The sequence below is a fragment of the Galleria mellonella genome, unplaced genomic scaffold (assembly GCF_026898425.1).
Source record: "Galleria mellonella isolate WM207_F2 unplaced genomic scaffold, CSIRO_AGI_GalMel_v1 utg38, whole genome shotgun sequence".
NCBI classification, from domain to species: Eukaryota; Metazoa; Arthropoda; class Insecta; order Lepidoptera; family Pyralidae; genus Galleria; species Galleria mellonella.
In genome coordinates, this window is record NW_026442090.1 from 8,537,035 (window position 1) to 8,559,206 (window position 22,172).

General features: G+C 32.8%; 1 protein-coding gene across 8 annotated transcripts in view; it reads right to left on the reverse strand.

Annotated features, from left to right (window-relative positions):
• LOC113522741 (guanine nucleotide-releasing factor 2) overlaps positions 1–22,172 on the reverse strand; it is a 48,452-nt gene that overhangs the window by 22,424 nt on the left and 3,856 nt on the right. For 2 of the 8 annotated variants that reach the window (XM_026908538.3, XM_026908537.3), the window contains exons 1-2: positions 12,932–14,693; positions 5,650–5,818 (exon numbers count right to left, since the gene is read on the reverse strand). In XM_026908538.3, coding sequence (XP_026764339.1) covers positions 5,650–5,818; positions 12,932–13,562 — 800 coding nt within the window. In that variant the 5' untranslated portion in view covers positions 13,563–14,693. Of the gene's footprint in view, positions 1–2,987; positions 3,538–5,649; positions 5,819–7,980; positions 8,218–12,931; positions 14,695–22,172 lie in introns of those variants that run through there. The other 6 variants (XM_026908542.3, XM_026908539.3, XM_026908541.3 and 3 more) reach the window with 6 other exon arrangements.

Genomic DNA, 22,172 nt, shown 5'->3' on the forward strand with positions numbered 1-22,172 from the left:
TTAAGTTTGCTATCAAGCAATACTCCTAGATCTCGAACTTCACTAACAACTACCAGTTTTTCACCGTTTAAAGAATAACGTGATTCTAGAGGTTTAATTTTACGAGTAAAACGAATGTACGAACATTTATTTGTGTTAAGTAACATACCATTCAAAGTACACCATTCCCCAACACCATCTAAGTCTTTTTGCAGAAGTTCTGCATCATGTATGGATTTTATTGTGCGATAGATTTTTAAATCATCGGCGAAAAGAGATATTTTACTGTATTTTATATACGATGTAATATCATTAATAAATATCAAAAAGAGAACGGGACCCAGGTGCGATCCTTGCGGTACGCCTGATTCTGCATAGTACTGTTTAGACTGAAATCCATTAATAACTACTTCCTGAGGCCTTTGAAATAGGTATGACTTAAACCAACTGAGTAGAGAACCTTCTATTCCAAAAACAGCCAATTTGTTTAGCAACACAACATGATTTACTTTATCGAAAGCATTGCTAAAGTCTGTGTAGATTGTGTCAACTTGTTCACCATTATCTATTTCGCGAGCTATATCAGACACTGCTAAAACCAAATTAGTTTCTACGGACCTACCTTTATAAAAACCGTGTTGGAATTCTGTCAAATAATTTTTAATATGGGTGAATATGTGTGGATATAGAAGTGACTCGAATAATTTGGATAAACATGATAATATAGATATAGGCCTATAATTTTTAACATCCTTTTGATCATGATTTTTAAATATTGGCAAAATCCTTGTTTTTTTCCATTCAGTAGGGAATACACCATCTTGTAAAGACCGATTGAAAATTATTGTTAGTGGGAGTGTGATAGCAGTTCTACAGCGTTTAATAAAAAGTGGTGGGATATTGTCGGGGCCCGAACCTTTATCTATATTTAGACGTTTTATTGCCATAGAGACCTCAGATTCGTTAACTTTTATTTTAAATATATGATTATTTGTAATAGGAACATATTTAGAATTAGTGGGTTCATTTGAACTATAAACTGATGAAAATTGACTTGCAAATAAATTCGCAATATCAGGACCTGTAGTTGCTGTAATGTTGTTCATTTTCATTTTTGTGGGGAAGGTCGACTGACCTTTACGTTTATCTTTAATGTATCGCCAGAATAATTTTGAATTCTTGCAAATGTTAGCTTCTATTTTATTATGATATTGTTTTTGACAAATATTTATAAACTTATGGCAGCGTTCTCTGAGTAGATCTAATTCAATTTTATCTCGAGGATTATGAAATTTATGATACCTGATTCGAAGTTTTTCTTTTTGATTTATGAGTTTTATTAAAGTCTTATTAAACCATACAGGAAATTTAGAAAATTTAGATGAACTTAACCTATATAATATATACTCCATACAATATATTTCTACATGAACAATTTTCTAGTCCTTAGTCAAAAGCGTGATGACTGATAATTTCCCACGATTTATAATGTCACAATCCCAACATATGTCATGAACAATGAACATAATAGGTATATGAATCATATAAAAAATGTACGTGACAATATCACAAAAAAACCCCCACATTATAAATTAATTTCTAGACATTTTATAGCAGCAGTTGTATTTGCATGGCTGTGTTTCGGTTTGAAGGTTGGAATATGGCAGTGAATTTACTGGGTACGGAGGAATAACACCTGAGTCCTCAGGAATGGCTACGCATGGGGAGTATCATGGGTGAAACAGTATACTCTGTTATGTCCATAGTACTGCTCATGTCTATAGGAGACGGTTACCACTTTCCATCAGGTGGTCAGCTTGTTTGCCATTCTAAGTTGTATAAAAAAAAGCACCATATTTATTTTATAATAGCATATAGTATTTAGAAACATCCACCAAACCGTTTAGACTACAAATTAAATAAATAAATAGCACATAGCACCATCTAGACCTAAACTAAGCAGAACTTGTGCCTATTATGGCTACTAAAAACAATCGATGAACATACTTAAATAATTCCTTCGTAAATACGTACATTTACACATAGAAAGCATTTAGACCAATAATTATATAAGCAAATATACTTATGAATACAAATATTTGTATTATTCTAAATAAAATACTCAAAAAGCATTAACTTGTTTCTTCAAAAATTAGGTTTAAAGTTGACCCTAAACACCCTTGTCAGCTACTTTTAAAAAAATAAAGCGTGACTTAGTCTTATACACTTATACCTATGTATATTCTGGCGAAAAACAATATGACAAATTTATTAACGTAGGTATATCTAATAAGTTATATAATTACTATAATGCATAAGACAATTTAGAAATACTTAAAAATATAATTGCATGGAATGTATTGCAAAACAGATTGCTTAGTATGCAAGCCCACACTATGTCACGAATAACAAAGCTAAGCTATATTTGATATTCAAGTAGGAGGTTTCAGTTCACCTCACTATAAGCAGGAATGCGTGTGCAAACAAAAACACAATACTTAAAATAATACTATTAACCCATGTTGACAGTCAGTCATTGTGTATGATACGATATTGGGAAATGATCATTAGAGTGAAAATACAAGTCATTAGAAATCGACTTCCGCAACTTCTTTATATTAACGTTAAATTACCCAAATACTTATAATAAACATTTTCTATGTTTAGAAATACCAATGAATTCATAAATAGTTACATTTTTATATCTTATTGTAAATAAAACTAAATCTCGAAACATAGATAAGTGTTATTGTTATACTTCTATTATAGTAATGTCACAAAATAAATAATATACGTAATTTCCCCTGCGATAATGTTTAGTAAACGTTTCAGGAATAAATTTGTATTTAGTAACACAGGAACTAAAGTAAACGATTAAACATTGAAGGTCATGCACGAATCATTTATTTATAAATATGATAAACTTATAAATAGAATGAACGAAAGTGATGTACTTAAATATACAAAAGTACAACAATTATTATAAATAGTACAAGGATTAATTGTACCTTTTTCCATTGTTAGAAAACTTCAGCTGAAATTTGTTCGAATGTTTATTGAACCAATCACCGACAGGCGACCGCGGCACGTTCGACATTTAAAATCACCTGAACACTGCGCCTGAACCGTAAAGAACACTCGATCACACTAGTAACTTGAACGTTTCACTCAGAGACTACTTTCGAACAACCTCAAGTATAATAAAAACGCAAGTCCAACAACCGCATAATAAATAAAAAGCAATTCAGTCACGCGGACAGTCCGGGCGCGGACATTATAATGTAATCACTTAACATTGCACGCACTAAACTAATGAGATTTCAGTGACAGACCCTAATGAGTGCGACAGTCGCGGTACGCACGGTGACTCATAATAAACATCCACATTTAATTTTGATGCACAAACCCCGTTAAAACAGTCGAGTACCAACGGTAACTCACTAAAACACTGTTTCACACAATTCGGTACAAAGGTTAGATATGCATGAACGATACCGCACGCCACTAAAATGTGGTGCAGACAAAATTAAATAAGTAACACAATAGCATTGTTCTATCACTGGTAGCCCAGATAAAACTGATAAAAGGAGCGACTTTCTTATGTCACGTCGTTGCCAGTAAAGATAAAGTTATGTATGTAAATTTATCAATTTAGATAAGAAACAATACAACTTGTGGATTTCACAGCAATGTACACATGTTCATAGATAACATTGATGTATTTGAGATATCATGTTTGCTAATAATAAACTGAGAAATACTAACACAAATCATACGCTATTAATATGACGATACTTTTATAGGTAGAGAGTATGTATCTTTATAATTTATATAGCAGTTAAAGCAGCAAACGTTGTTCTGCCGTGTACCGCCACCTAAGGGCTCAATTTTTCATATCGGGATAAAATTTACCAAGTTAGAGGAAATACGAGATTTACCTTTTTATTTTTAAAATTTATCAGAGGGCGACTTTGTACAATAGTCGTTTGCTTGGGCACCTCTGTCCCATTCGTGAACCATGAACTAAATCACTAAAATTGTGATTTCGGTGTTAGACTAGACTAAAGAATAAACATGGGATTTTTATATATTAAGATACTCGTAAATGTGACACGAGAAAAGAATAAGTTGAAATTAAAAATAAGCAAAGTATAGTTTGCAATTTTAAATGTAGGAGTCAAAAAAATATACAAAGTATTTTAAGTTTATTAGAGCCGATTCTTATGTGTCAATTTCTATAAAATCTCTTAACCCAATATTTTAAAATGATAATTTCGTAAAATTATTATTTTACCACATAAACTAAATTTATAATAATTTTTACTTAAATCTATTATAAAAATAGTTCATATCGATCCTTACAATAAAAACTAAAATGGCACCTCAGAATCTACCCCAACATGTCGCAATATTTGTACGAGTATGTTATGTAAAACATGGCGCTCTATATATAACATTAAAAAATATCAAATATTTAATTGTACCATATTTATGCAAAGTGTGAGCACCACAAGCATGACAATATATTCTTTGAAATCGTAATAACTGGTCAAAAAACCCTAAAACCAAATGTGGTTGGTTAGTGACCATGAGCGAATGACATATTTCTTATGTACGCGTAATGACTATACTAAAATTAATAACTATCGAGCACTCTGAAGTCTTGAACCCACAAAATGCCGGAATTCTAGACAGTTATAAACAAATTGTAAACTTATTGTAATTGTACAAAATTCGAACAATATTTTTCAATTTCAGCAAATACTTTAATATTTTTGAAAGCCTATTACTGTATAAGTTTCTATTATTAAAATTAGTACAAAACAGCATTAAAACTCAATTTGAAAACTGTGGCAATATGTTTAAAACGGTCAATTCTCATAAAAGTCAATATATGTTTTTAATATTCTATACAATAAAACCATTATTTAATATTTTGAGTGAAATTTACTCGGTGGATCTCCCAAATTTTAGAAGATCTATTCAGAAGCACCATGCCGTTTATACTATCATAGATATTAGGTGTACTATAACACCTACAGTCATCTATCAAAAAGTAAACTCACTCAACTCGGCGCCGACAAATACATGCTACTGCATATAATTGTTATTAATAGTAACTCAAATCATGCTCTTTATCAATAAAATATTTTACACATAACATTAAGTTCCAATAACAGCACATTTTGTGCCCTTGACTTCAATCATGACAAAACGCCAATGGACGAAGGGATGTTTCGTAAACACATTCAACTCCAAATATTTAAATTTAGAATGCGAAATTTAAATATTGTGTCTACAAGTAAATTCGCAACAAAACTAGTTTCAATCATCACAACGTCATCCAAGATCTGTTATTTGCAAATAACTATAACTATATAAAAAAATAAGATTAATATTAAAAATAAATATTGGATATTGGATAAACATGGCAGTAAACCCTATCGTTTGCAAAGAATTGTAAAATAGTTCAGAATTATAAATAAATCACTTAAAAACTATTTAAAACTATGATTTCATTCGATAGTAATAAAATTGCTACATTATAACGATACCAATAAACATAAGCTACACAGCATTAGGTGACATCGAAATAGCTACCTACGCAATATATCAATTAGCCTGTCACTGACCTAATCAACGGATATGAACGATAATATTGGTAGTGACCTGATAGCGGACGAGAGATGCGGCGGATGGTGCTGCTGCGCAGGGGAGCGCATGTTTGAGATGCGTTCGAGCAGGTCGTCCTTGAACGATCGCGCGCGCCGTGCCAGTTTGTTGGCGCCGCGCAAAGAACCTCGGTGCCCCGAGCCCGGCTCCCCACAGGCGTCGCTCTCTGCAAACAGATTAGCAGACGTTTAGCATATTATTACAATGACTCAATCACACTAACTGCATGAGTATAATAAAGATAAAAATTACATAGTTGTATAACTACTCATAATTACAGTACAGTTGTTACAATTATGTGGTAAATAGAAGTTCGCGATAATTGTTTACAACTACCATGGCTTCTTTTTGCTTTTATTTCACTACCGTGAGGCTTTGTCCAAAATATTTTTCATTGTAAGTAATAGTATATTTACAATTTTATACGATTTGTTTAATTACAAAATAATAAATAAAGATTTCTTCAACATAAAAATTTAATGAAATCGAGCTCTAAAACTAAACGACTGTCGTTCATATTAACATCATCTAACAATCCAAAGTCAGTGTTACCCTACGCCCTACGACATTACCAAACTTCTGTTGTGCTTTATTTAGAAATCCTGCCCCATCAATAAGTGTGGCGCAAAGATGAGTCTCAAATGTCAAACGTCTAAAGCAGGGATTCATTAAAATAGGCTCGGTGGTTAAGTAATACTCGCCAGTACAACCAAATCTAATGTACCGTATGAACGTTATTAGCAACAAACTTCGAATTAAGGATAGTATTGGTTGTATTGTTTGCACGATACGTGCACAAATTATGGACTGATTTTAATCATTATTTTTGTAATGTATACAATTTACTCCCGTGTTAATTTAATTTTGTAATGACGAGAAACAAATCTTTCTAAATCAATCGAGTTTGTACAGTCCATTTTGCATTCTCAAGCATATTCTTGAACTCCTACAATATAATAGTAACCTTTATCTTTCGTTTCCTATCATTTGAATTGGGGTTCATAACACATAGTACTCCGTTATTTAAAAAATATTAAAAAATTGCTATTTCAAAGACACCGCAACAAACTATAACAAAACAAAAAAACAAACTATAATTAGTAAATTTTATACGGCAACTTTTAATTCTGATTTTGAATTTAAGTTTTGAGATTTTTAAGACTTAAATTTGGATTTAAATTCAATTAGGGGAAATAAATAAAGTTTGTCCTCATTTTGGTACTAATCCTAATTATTTATGTCAATACAGAAGCAACTTTTGTCTGGAAATTATAATAATGGCAAAATATTCGCTAATTCGAAACCAACTTCAAAGACCTCGTTAGAGTTGCTCTCGTTTGGTTCCATATTAATTTTAACAAGTTTGAAAAGGATATTTCATGAAATAATCATCTTAAATTATATATTTAAAGAAGTGACTAATGTTTAATGTGCTCCCATTACACCTTGTATTAATAACAACGCAAAACGTAATGACGTATCGTCATTGCTCACTGAATCTATACAAGGTAAAGTGACCATCAGTCGACGAGTTTGTAAGCGTACAATATCGAAGTAGTAACCTAATAAATAATATTATGAATCTAACAAAATGGCCTTTGCCAAGGTTACATGTATATAATACATAGACATATTACTACTTTTAAATAAAACAAGTTTAGTGAATCTATCAAGCGTATTATTAATCGACGACTTGCAGAGATAATTAAAAATAAAAATTAAATATATAATGCTCACAACTATTGTGACAGTACCTATCAAATAGAAAAAAAAACACGAATATTACAATACCAGTTAAATCGAACAAGGAAACTGAATTATTATAATACAAATACTATGGAATACTCCAACATTCCATATACCTATCGAGGTAAATTAGTATTTAATATTTGCCATATTTCGTATTATGTACAAATTATAGTCGTAGGTCTATTTTTAAAAATAGATTTTTGTAGGTCGTTTTTTAAAATCGCTGCTTATTTTGGCATTTCCGCAATTAAGTAAAAATATTTAAGTACACCTACTGATTGTATATTAAATTTAATGCTTAATCACGACAATAAGTATATCAAGCATTTACCTACATAATTTATCAGCCTTTCAATTCTGTATAAGTACAAGACATGCACACAAGATTAATTAAATTATAGTAATTTTAATGAAATATAAGATTACTTATAATTTTTTTTCATAATACTATAGCGGTAAACAAGCATACGGCCCGTCTAATGCTAAACGGTTACCGTAGCTTATGGGCACCTGTAACACCAGGGATGTCACTTGAAATCAATAATTGTAATAAATATAAAAAGTTACAAATAAAAATACCAAGAAACAATTGTGCAGTTCTTTCAAATCAGCAAAATTCCTTGTTATTCACTGAACACTTAATTATTGACATAGGAGCGACTAAAAGCAGACTTTATATATTAGCTAAAGAGTATGATTTCTCGCAAAGCAATAATAGTAAGTAAACACAAGTTTATCATTGCAATGACGCCGAGTTTATAAATAAACACGAAGGCGACAGGAGGACGCGCCCAAAGCCGCGGTGTACGACTGATCGCCCCGCGTCGCACGGTGCCACATCATGATGGCTCACAAGTTCACAACATAACCAAATGCGTCATACACAACACAAACACACACACACATGATATAATAAAATACTACTTAGTATGCAACCATGACAAGAGTCGTCTGACCCTTCATTTTCAATACTCTACACACCAATTCCATATATGCACTAAAACGGAAGATCCTTTAGTGTTAGGATCATAATTATGTACCATGCATGTGTATCTATGTAAATATGAGTACATATATTAATCAATATCATTATTTTAGCCATTATCCGTCCACTGGAGGAGGCCTATGCTGGACATAGACTGGCATAAGGAACGGTCCTAAGTCACCTGCATTCACTGACTCCCTGCAAAGCATTTGAGGTCGTTACTCCATCTAGTGGTGGGGGAGGGGGGGATGTTACCTACACTGCTTTTGCCCGTACGGGCCAAAGAACCATTTTTCACTATTGGTTGTCGGTTCTTCGAGTTATGTAACCTGCCCATTGCCACTTCAGCTTGCTTATCCTTCGGGCTGTCAGTAACTTTAGTTCTTTTGCGGATATCCTTGTTTCGGATTCTATCACGCACAGAAACTCCGACCATAGCTCTATAGTCCACTCTAGAAATAACCATAGCCTACCGAGTAATTTGAAGCTTTTGCATACGGGCAATGATGTTTCAGTTCCATAAGTTAGCACTGAGCACGAATACTCGTTAAAAACCTCCGTCTTCAAATTTTGAGGTATTTTGGATGAAAAGATGTGACGTTTTCCGAACGCTATCTATTCAGACAAATTGTCCCCGGTATACATACTCGTCGATGACTTCGAACGTAGTGTTCTCAATCGTAATCAATATATGTGTGCCATGGACGTTAGACATGATTTTAGTCTTGTCGATTCAGTGAATTAGTTCCTAGTTCATAGTTCCTTTTTTTTTTCATTTTTTTTACGAAAGTAAAAGAAAGAGTAGACTTGGATAAAAGATAACTACCTATATTATCTCATCGATTTCTATCGATAATAACTTAGTTTTTTTTAAATCTATATGCCATATTATCATTATTTCTGCCATTAATTATCCAATGCTTAAGATAGGTCTATCTAAATTCTCATAAGGTACGGTTCCGGTCACCTGCATCCACTGACACCTTGTAGCAAATATAACTTTATTGCTCCGCCTAATGTCATAAATATCTTCAGTATTGCAATTATTTACCAAGTAGGTAAAGATTTTATTATTTACGTGCCATATCCAAAAACCTCGCAAGGGTTAACTAGATACCAGCAAAACGCTGGTATTTTTTTTTTTGTATTGGATGAAAATGGTATGGTAACCCCGCCTACGCTAACGGGATACGCTGGCGGAGCACCAGTGAAGGGTGATAGATGAGAATAAAAACAGGCCAGTTAGCCCATCATGATGAATTCATCAGGAATTAATCAAATAGTTTCCAGGGGGAACCGCGAGGAGGCGACCTGGTTGGGTATATTGCTAGCAATGGGATTCTCAGTCTCCATTACTAACAATCCCTTTCCCCCCCAAAAAAAAATCGCTGGTATTAATACATACAATAGTTACTATATTTAGAATTATTATAAAAATTTGTAAATCTAATTAGCAATGAGGAGGTCCTGCTTAGGGTTAAGGAAATAGACAAATTATTAGAACTATTGAGGACAGAAGGGGAAAAATGTTGGGACACTTGATACGACACGACGAACTTATGAACATTATAATAGAAGGTAAGATAGAAGGAAGGAGGGGAAGAGGGAGACCGAGACATAGTTACATCAAGCAGATCAAGGAAGAAGTTTGTGTCGTGTCGTATCAAGAGGTGAAGAGACTCGCTGAAAATCGTAGTGAAAGAGCTACACCGACAAGAGCGCAGCTCTTAAATAGGATAGATAGATACCAACATTATAAAGAATGCTAATAACTTTATAAACGTGAAACTTTTTAATGATGTTCAATTGTTTTGATAAATATAAAGGAATGTGTCGTGCACAGATTATCACAGATGAGCAGTTTTAATCTTATAAAGTGTAAGAACCAGGGGAGACTTTGTACAAAAGTCGATTGCTTGGGTACCTCTGTCCCATTCGTGTTTCAACCGTGAAACAGTTGTGTTTGCATGGCTGTGTTTCGGTTTGAAGGGTGGGATATGGCGTGAATTTACTGGGTACAGAGGAATAACACCTGAGTCCTCAGGAATGGCAACGCATGGGGGGTATCATGGCCGAAACAGTATACTCTGTTATGTCCATGGTACTGCTCATGTCTATAGGCGACGGTTACCACTTTCCATCAGGTGGGCCGTCAGCTTGTTTGCCATTCTAAGTTTTATAAAAAAAAAAAAAAAAAAAAAAAACCTTTTACTATTTCCAAGCAAAGCCGCGAGTTAAAGATTGTAACATAAATAAATCACAATTTTCACGAACAAGCAGGTGATTTAAATAAATAAGCCAAATTAGTATGCAAATTATACTATACTTACATATTTTATAAACGTTATCCACAAACCCAGTTTAATCTTCAAATACAAAATAAATGAAAGTGGTTTTACCACTTTCGACAGTTTTTAAATTAATTTGTAATAGTTTATTATAATTAGGAAGAAGTGAATTACTTAAAACGTTATAATCATTTTCAACATTCGATCTGGCGTATTATGCTAAACAAAGTGTACCTACATAGTAAGAATACACTTCCGAAGGGCTTCCACAAACGACATTTTCGTAATTACGTTACAGAAAACAAATACAGTAGCAAACTTTTCACTGGGTGGGATTTCTTCTAGTCAATGTTTGAAAATCCAATAATAATGTATTATGTTATAAGCTAATAAAAGTAAAAAAAAAGATATTATTGATATGCTATGTAAAGAAACAAGTACAAAATCATTTATTTATTATAGATTAATTCAAAACCAACATTATCCAGAATGCAATAAAATATTTTAAATGTGAAGTCCAGTAACAAAGTCTTAATTGCAAAATGTATCATTATTTGTAACATAACATAACTTTCGTTATTTGTAAGATAAGCTTTACACCTTAATAATCTCAATGTTGGCCTCCTAGAAAAGTCGCAAACGAATCGATTAACAGAATCATTATCGCTAGCAAATGCATGAGATAGAATGAGATAAAGATGTGCGCTATCTTACTCTTTCACATGCGAACACTGACCGTAACGACTCTGTTGCTAAACCCTACAAGATAGATCAAAATAATGTACTACAGTATTATACACCTTCAGAAGGTCAACACACAACCATTTTTTATCGTTTACTTTTAATAAGAAATAATAACGTATTTACGAAGCGATTTTATGCAATACAGCATTAATCCTTATACAATTAAGTACCTTAAATACATTGTGCACTTAATATGGCTCTTTACAGCATATAATTTAATATTTTCGAAGATATGATAAAGTACACCAGAGGGACACTGTACAAAAGTTGTTTGCTTGGGCACCTCTGTCCCATTCGTGTTTCAACCGTGAGGGCAGTTGTGTAATTAAGTACTACTACTAGTGAGTGGGCTTACTACTTCCTATGCCATTGTATTGATTTACTGGAAGAAATCTCTTTTAGAGATAAATTCGCCTTTGTTACTAATTTATTATTATTACTGTATACTTTAGTGCAATAATATATATATATATATATATATATATATATATATATATATATATATACTATGCGAAAAAAACTATTCTACAAGAGTATAATCTGCAACCATTATTCAATAGGCGTACGGCCTTAACATTATCTCAACAATGGATTCAATAGTGCGATTTCCCGCGTCTCTTACACCTTATTATACAAGATCACATGTTTATAAGATACACCAGCTCATAGCAAAGCACAATGACACGTACAAGGAAGAAAAACTGAAAGCTCACTAGTGTACTCTTCCGTCTCGCTCTATGGAAATAGAACACTGATATCGCATTACGTACTTTCAATTTTGCAACATGACAATGAAGGACGTTATCAAATTACACATATACCGTTCTACATGTTACAGTAGAGATATCTATTAATTTGTAAAAAATATATCGTACTAATAGAAAAAATACATTTATTAAAATGACAACAGTCACAACGTTTACGGAAAAAAATGGCAATAGATTTAAAATAAAAAGGTTGAGAAAGAGCAGCATTGTGTAAAAATTACAAAGATAATGGATACATCATAGTACTTTTATAGATATTTCAATATTGGTCTCAATAATAAAACACTTAAAACGACAATTCCTACTAATCTATATTCAAGGTGTAGTGGTCAGAATATACCAACTCAATATGACAACAGGCATAAATGCTAGGTCTAAAAACAATGAAACTTTGCACAGAAATATAATATGCTTAATATAAGTGAACATTAAGATTGGGCATTTTGAAGATCCCAAAGGAATGGAACAAAATTATTTTTCTCCGCGAGCACAAACATAACCAAAGAAAATAATTATTGTATGGTATATATTCTTTTTACTTATGCGGTTTAACATAACTACTGAACTGAATCTATTTAAAGAAAAATTAGCATGGTTTATCGTTGTGCAAAGGCATGATGAAAAAATGTATGCGATCAAAGTGGCGTAATGTAGTCATAAATGTGATTAGATTATTATTATTATATTATTATGTATATGCATACATGGATAATTTTTATAAAAGTATTATTTCTATGCCTTTGTACCTTTTCTGGTGATTCCTTCACTGCTGATCTGTCGATACACTCCAAATCCTGGCGCAGGAGCTGGTCTTGAAATACGACGTTGCATTGGCCTACGATAAGCCTCGATGATAGAGTAAGAATTCTTTGCATCATCTTTGCGAGGTACTGATAAATATTCTTCCGAAGGGGAGGCGTAATATTTAAGTTGCCCATCGCCAAATAAATTTTGGAGACTAACGCCATTTTTTATTTTGTCTACAAACAAGTCATTTCTGCTATGTTGCTTTAATGTCAAATTATCAAAACTTTTACAAGAGGGCAGAGATACTACATTATTATTTCTTATGTCACAACACTCGTTAGAATTAAACACAGTAATTCGAGGACAATGATCCACAATTATATCTGGAGTCTTATATTTTGTAGCTTTTTGTGCAGTTAAACCTGAAGAATCCCATTTATTCCGATGCTTGATGTTTTTTACATTTCGTTTAATAACCGAAGTATCTCTGTCTTCTAGAGTTTGTAAAACTTCACTGGATTCTAATCCACTCTTGGTATTTAACCCATTTTTATAAACACGATAGCTGCGTTTATTTCTGCGCTGATTTTGATTGTCATCATGTATAAAACTTTCGTCGTAATGAGGCATTTTATAATTTATTGCTATCAGTAAGCCATAATTATATACAAAATATTATAGGATATATAAATTAATTCTTAGCATTCGTGTTTGTTTCGTGCAGCACACGTCTAGTAAGGGTCACACTGTCGGGACATTTCCATTGCAATCGGAGATTTCTACAAACCAGATGTTAGATGGCCGAGAGAAAAGGCGGCCCTGTAGAAATCGTCGAAAGTAGGCACGGTTCTTTTGATTTTACTATATTTTACTATAAAGAAATTGTTTAATATGTTTATCAATCTTAGAATCAATTTAAACGAAGGTACATGTCACATTCAAAAATAGCAAATATGCTACATACGTCAATTAGGTCATTATTTATTTACAGTAAACGTCGCTTCGCTCGTTATGTGCGCATTATACGCCTCTGCTCCGACTTGTATCCATCCAGCCTGCCCCGGTAACCTTGACAATACAGATTCGACCCCAATAAAATTTATACACGCGTCAATAAACCAGTGCCGAATACATTTAAAACGTCCAACACTTGCTTGTATACAAGTATCTATTAATGAATCGTACATATAAGCCAAGGTACTGGCACTCACACCCGTGTTTTATTTTATGCAGACCACAGATACGCAATGAAGTAAGTTGTAATAAGTCACGAATGTATTCACAAACAATAGTTACGAAATCAAGTGTCAATAAATGTTAACACAAGGGTGAAACTTAAACATTGAAATTCACTACTTTCTCTGTTTTGACAATACGTATTGATAATTTAAACACTGAGTTGATTGTTGTGTTCTAGCAAAACAAATTCACAGTCATTATGCAATATATAAACAGGATGATACTCAATTATTGAGCAACAAAACCTTAACACACACACAAACACACACACTGAACATGTGAATATAAACTGACAAAAAGTCACGATCTTATCGCCGTCAAACTTCATGTAATAACAGCGATCTGAAGAAACATCAAACCTAAAAATAGCCGTGAGTTTTTCACTACACGATCTGAATATTCAGCAAAGCAACGCTGAGACGAGCTCATGCGCAACAGAGCATACGATTGACACCGGGTTTCGATCAGTCGCTGTGGTTCGTGCAATTTGCGCAAACAATCGGTGCGGCCGACGGCGATGGCGCGGCGGCACTGCGGCGGGCTGCCGCCACCACTGCTGTCACACCGACGAGAGTGAAAGTGTTGGCTCAGCCGCGCATCTCCAGCCCACAGCGTCTGCGCCGCCGCACACCTGTCCTGATAAATGACCGAACAACTGACTTTATGCTAATGCGATTATTACCTAATAGACGTAATCTCTTCCTATAAGCAACAATGTAACACGGTAATATAATCAGCGATTCTGAAAAAATAGAAGGACTCGGGCTTTGGGATTTCCGTAACAATAATTTATTTATTTACAAGCATACAGTGAACTATTATAACAAATAAAAACGACCGCAACTTCAAGTCCCGTCTAGCCAATTTTCAAGTCCACGCGCTAATTTGAAGTTGCTGCCATGTCGACCCAGCATTACATTGGTATAGAATTATTGCATTAGCTTAAGATTATCATCAACAGTAAATAGGTGTTGAAACATTTCATCTAGATAAAGACTTGTTAATAATCTATTATTAAGAAAATGTAAAAAAAAAATTAATAATAGATTATAATAACCTTAAATCACAGATGCATTATATACGTATTAAAACATTAGCGAAAAGATTTAAGCAGTCACAATCACCACTGATCATACACAATCACAATTGTCACATATGCACTCCATGACAGCGCATATTTATTCAATATTTGTGTAAAATTCTGTTTCTAGACCCTACTTACTTTACTACGTCTTTTTTATTTACTTCTCCCTTGTATCTCGCGTCTGTTAAATATAATACGCAATTCGTAACTATAATTATACGAAACTGCATTTGTGATGAACTGTTTATATGACTAAATGAGTTTGTAATTTGGAGAATGTAATCTATTTAATCATAAATCAAGAACGTTGTAGCTTAGTTACTAGTTTAGTTACGCGGAGACAAAAGATGATAATGAAATAAATATTTTATAACACTTCATAGACGGAAATTACACAAAAAGATCATATCAATATTAAATTTTGAGAACTTCTTATGATCTACTCGATTAGATCGAAAGAATTTTCTATCCGAATATTTTATACACAAATATGGGTGTTCTCCTATAGTGATCTGATCCCCTAGATAAGTGGCAAGCGAATTCGTCGATGGATTTGTCATCGCTAGGGAGTCAATGTGTTGGAATTAGACATCCAACGCTGCTATCTCATTCTATCTCACAGAATCGCTAACGATGGTAATTTCATTAATGGATTCGCTTGCCACTTGTCTAGAGGGCTTTTCCGGATATAGAATAAAGACACACGACTATGCGACTCCGGCCTCCTAATCCACTGCAATATCTGACAAGTGACTCCTCTGCAACTACCGTAGATGGGCTTTTTCTCCCCATAAATACTTCATTCCTTTTTTACAATCATCCTTTACTCATTCCCAAAGTCTCTCTCCTTTTCTTCATACTGTACGAACGCCATCAACAAATGCATTCCAAAGGAGAGTTAATGTCAAGCAAGCGATCGATCGTAAAATCAAAAGCCAAAACCTAGAATAATATGAATAAAAACATATTACGCCGATCTCAAATAATTGGAATAAGAATAGGAAGATGTTGACGATGTTACATATAGACATACGAAAACTTCATTTAAAATTTTGTACAGTATATAAATAATTAATTAATAAATACTTTTTTAGTATATCCTATAAAATACATAGTATTATACTTTTACAATTTAATATAATAAAATTATTCCTTTTTGAATAATTACAAATATTTTGTCAACCAATCTACATAGGGATATAAATTTCGCTGTGGTACGAACGTGTCACATAATGCGACCAATTTCAATGATGTTTACGGGACTTTAACCACAAATGAACGGCCAGTCTATTACTGATTTCAAGACTTCGTTGTGGAAATATTGACCTTAATGAACCACAGGTCACTGAAATAAAAAAATCAAGTAATAAGAGCCATCTTAAAGTAATATAAAAGCAGCCTTCTCTCAATGTTTATTCAATTGCGGCATATCAGCAAAAACTTGAATAAGTGAAGACTCAGACGACCCGGATTAAAAACTGTTTCGCCAATGATTCGTCACAAAAATAGAGGTATCTTGTCCAAATAATGACTCGTGATACGAGGATACGAGCATGTAACAAGAAATGTATCTGTAACTATAATAGGTAATGTTCAACTTTAAAATACAATGACAAGTTCGTGCTGACGCGCTGATGTAAAACGAAAATAAAATTACCAATCGGAAAATGATGTAACTACTAGGCAGTCAGCTGCAGAGTTATCCAATATAATCAATATTTCAGTGCTTATTGTACTACGTTATTATTTAGATACTACAGATTAGTAAAATATCCCGTGGCTTTGCCCACACCCCTATATTTTAGTAACTACCACCATATATTTTAGTAACCAAGATAAAGAATAACCTGTAATCTTTCTCCATCTTATATAGCACGTATATACCAAATTTCATAGTGACTATTTAGGTTGTCACGGCGCTATAACGTAACAAACTAACAAATTTACTCTTACATTTATAATATTAGTAGGGATTCGATACCAAAAAAAAATCCTAAAAACCATTTCTTAGCATGATAAACTTTACCTAAGGAACATATGTGTATCTAGTCACATCTATCTGTCAGTGAGTAGTTTACATATAGAGACGATGGACTACCTTCACTATAAACCAACGAAGACAGGACAAATGTACGAGATAGATACCGGACAATCTGTAACTTAAACAATACATAATAAACTTCATGAGTAACTCTGTTAAAGTATAGAAATACTCTTTACGGGATAATATTTTGAATTTATAGTATATTTATTTAATATACTATAAATTCAAAATATTATCCCGTAAAGAGCATTGCAGGATCAATACTTGATATGAATGTTCAAATAAGAACGAATACCATGTGACACATCAGGGTCCCCTTATTATTGTTTATCTGTCCAAAGCCGAAACGTGTCAGCCAGTACCTACATACTCGTACATTATATATTACATACTCAAATACGTAGTATACGTAAATGTTTTATACTTTCCTTTCGCTTTGGTATACTTGCTGTACTAACAGCTCTAATGATCACATCTGTGGTTATGACACTAATATTTACATTCGGTTACTACGCAGTAATAAATTGCATTACAATGTCATACCACAAGCTGATGCCTAATGATAGATAACATTAAAAAATAAGTTTAATTCGGAGCACCATCTAGGTAATTTATATTTTCATAGTAACCTCGCCTGAAATATCGACTTACGTTGACGGGGTACCGTCGTTGAAACCGTCGTGGTTGTTTACCCAAAAATTATCTACGATGGTTGCCAGAGGGGCCTGGAAGAAATTCAATCTGAAAATGATCACTAATTTCTATTATTAGCAATCACTGTTAATCAAAGATGATCATACATTTTAATTTGTGTGGATATGTACGAGTATAAATTCGATAAATATCTAAATCTTGGATAGAAAAGACAGACAATACAAATAGAAGTGTGTTAAAGATTTGTGTCACTTGACCATTAGCAGTTCATGTCAGGGTTGCATGCAATAGACTAGAGCATTTGAATCAGTTTCTTAGGCCTGGCTTACAACTGCTCTTCAGCACGCAATCATAAAACGTCACGATTTAATACATAGACATGTAAAACTATGTATATTATCAATACTCACAACCACAACACAAAGAAAAAAATTCAATATCGGTCATCTTAGTTTTATGTAGCCAAAAAAAATATATAAATTAGATGAAAAAAAAAATGTTTAAATGCTGCCAAAATAACTTCCAAAAGGATCGATTAAGAAAGAATCCGAGTCCTTGAAAAAATAAAAGCGAAATAATTATTCGTCCCAAATCTGAGCAATAAAGTTAATTTTATTATTATCAAGATAAGTATTTGGATATTATAATAAAGTGCAGACATTTAAAAATATTACGGTAATACGAGTGAAATCTAGCAATGAGTGTCAAGAATAATGGTTGTCACACTTACAAACTCAACCGCTACTAAACACACTGTGGTCATCTCAAGTAGAATGACTTAACATAGACCATATTATACAATATATGATACAAACAGATAAACGGTAACTTTGAATATAACGATGACAATATAAATGTAGGAGTGCAAGTCACTAAACAAATTTCAAAATCATATAGGTACTCAGATGAATCTGTCGTGTGTATATGAAGTAGAAGTACAGTTACGTATAATACTTAATATGTACGAATATATATTTTGTATACACAAGTGCCCACAGGGGACACGATTCATCACTAGATCCATAGAGCTGATTAGTATTACATTGTCTCTACTAATAATTGGTAAGCCAAGAAAGATCAACTAACCTATATACTCTATCTACCACGAATCGCATCAATTTATAGGGAAAACGCGCTCTGGAATGAAAGTTGTAACAAAAGTTGACTAACAGTAACCAGCCAACCATAACCAACCATCTATTCAGTCTGAAACCAGTTGCTATTTCTTTTTATCGAACATAATCTTAAATTATTATAAATACATTCGCTGCAACAGCAAAAAAAAAGTTTGGGTCTGTGCGATCAAAATTGCGTTAAATAGCTAGTAGGTTAATAAAATCGTAAATCAGTTTGGAACATTAAAAATATAATTTAGGGAATGAATAATAACAAAAAACAATTCATTCGAAATAAAATCGGTCAGTAAATAGTTTATTACATACTATAGAACGCGCAACGGCTCGGCTACCAGCCACGTGCGCCTCGCTTTCCAATAAACTAGCAGCGATCGTGATACCTGCCTAGTATAACGGGATCATACAATTCTAGGTAGCTAACCCGATCATTACACCCAAGCACGGTTTAAACGACTTATTGGAAATTCACTAAATAATTATCAATTTACTGTTCATTTCATGTGTGCAAAAACTACTAATTTGTAAACGGTACATTTTAAGTGTTTGTGTCCAACAAATTGTCCAAAATTTGCAACTCTCTTCTCTGTCCTATATAGTCAAGTTTACACAATATTGCGGCGAGGGTAATAGCATTTCATCGTGACTATGCAATAAGAAATTGGAATGTTGAAATGAATTAACGTTGCAGTCCAGGCAGGCGTCGCCGTGTAGCAATGGGAACGACAAAAAATAGCATCACGACTTTAAACTCATTTAATCAATTTAAAAATCGATGAGTTTGTTACTCGAAGTTACTTAATCTGGTAGATACAACAAGAAGGTCAAACTCGTGTGAAGGTTTATTAAAATCAATCCCAAGAACTTACTGGAGTATTTTAACGCAATCAATAAATACTTATATTATAGAGAACCTTGCAATCGTAATTTGGACACCAACGTTATTAAAAGCATATAACAATTTGCTATAACGAAATCAAAAATCTTTAAGTTAAAAAAAGACCAACAGACGCTAGAAAATATGTTGAGAAACCTATAGAAATCACTATGAATAACTCAATAATTTCCCTCCGCAAGAAAAGTTGAGGCCGGCCAAGAGAACACTTGTTATAGATTGCGCAACCACATAGCCAAACTGACAAAATAGAAACGCTGTTAGCCCTATAAATGAAGGTCATTAATATATCACCAAATCAAATCAAATTATTGGTTCATTTAATATGTATTAACATTCCAATGGTAGCATGCAATGCGTTTCCATAAATGTAAATGCATTTTATATAATTTTCTTAATTCTACAACTACGAATATTTCGAAAAATCTTTCAAACCCATTATGCCTCATTATATATATTTTTTTATTACAATGACCTCAATGATTAGGCGTAAGGTTGTCTTAATATCAAACGTCTAAAACACCAGTGGCCTCCAGTATGCATTGCTCAAATGGAAATATCTGAAACATCGTACAGGCTTCATTTATTATTTAAGCGTAACAAACAGAAATGGGTGTAGTTACTGTTATATTAATTATTATTTTACAAGATTCACTTTCAGTTATAGTACGTTACATGGGCATGAACAAAATTGTTCAACCAGAAACCAAATTAAATCTTAATGTCATCATAACAAAAGCCATCAACGCAAATCAAGATACACTAAAGAGAATTGAATTGGCGCACTCAAAATGGATATTTGCATTGAAGACGTTATGTAAATAGCTTAGAGTAATCGAGGCTACATGAAGCAAGTGCAAATGGGTTCCTCATAACGGGTCTCTATACCTGACGCTATGTATGAAATATGAATAGTTTTACGGAATATATTTGTAGTAAATTAATTTTAAACCAAACATAAAGTGAATTATTCATTTATTTAAATCAATTCGTCAAGCCTGTGTTTCATAAAAAGTATCCTATAATCTTAACCTGCCTATCTGTAAGGTTGTGTACCAAATTTCTTTGAATTTCAAAAATTACAATTTACCAAGTTCCAAAATATATAAAAATAAACTAAGAATAATTTATTGCGTTATCAATTTTGATATACCTAGCGGTAAAGGTTACATTAAAAAAAAACTTGTGTTATTTCATTATATTTCATTTTGAATATAATCGGAAACGTAATCTAAGATGATGATAAGTACAACCATTAAAATAATCATTTCGGATGTTACGAAATTTATGCTAATAATTTAACATGGTAATCTAAGACTACGTGAGACATCCTGGTGAATTACTGCTTTTAATGATTTGGAAAATACTAACTACATAACATAATTAGTAAATGCGAACAAATTTATCATGCAGTTGCTTGAATTTGATAAACATACGAGTACATGGATAAACAAACGTTATAATTTTACAAAAGAACATGATGAATAGAAATTAACTGTTCTTTTTTTTTTCATAAGTTACCATATATATTTATTATTGTAAAATAGCAAAGTCATCAACGTTTATTTTCTCATACAAAAATTATGAGAAAATATATGGAATCCAATAACATTTATGTAACCGAACGTCTTTCCCCAAGAAAAAACAATATAATGTTTGTAATTTTTACAAGGTTTACTCCTGTACTGATCCCACATTAATTTTGTAACGACTAAACTACCGACTTTCTTCACAGAACAAAAAACTTTGTTGCAAAGCAAACTCTAAAAAACGATAGTACAAATGGTCGATACTTAAATCTGGAAAGTAATATATTAGAAAATGATACAGTTTATTAGAAATCTAATATATTCCTTACTTCTTTTATACGAATATTAATTTCAAGCCTATTATAGTTCCCATTTCACGGCCACTTTCGTACAAAAATGTCTATATATATAGGTACATTTAAAATCATTATGAAGATTTATACATTACATAGCATGTCGTCGTGTTGCGGCCACGAGACTCTAGCGAGCACAGTACCGTTACAGAGCTGTAGATCGGTACTGGAGATTCAGCAATTGCCATAGGTAACTAACTGCCATTATATATTGATAGCCTCAATAACAATATCCTATATATATTTACAAATGTACAAAAAAAGAAAAAAATTAGTACACCTGTTTTTCTGCGGTAAATTACAAAAACG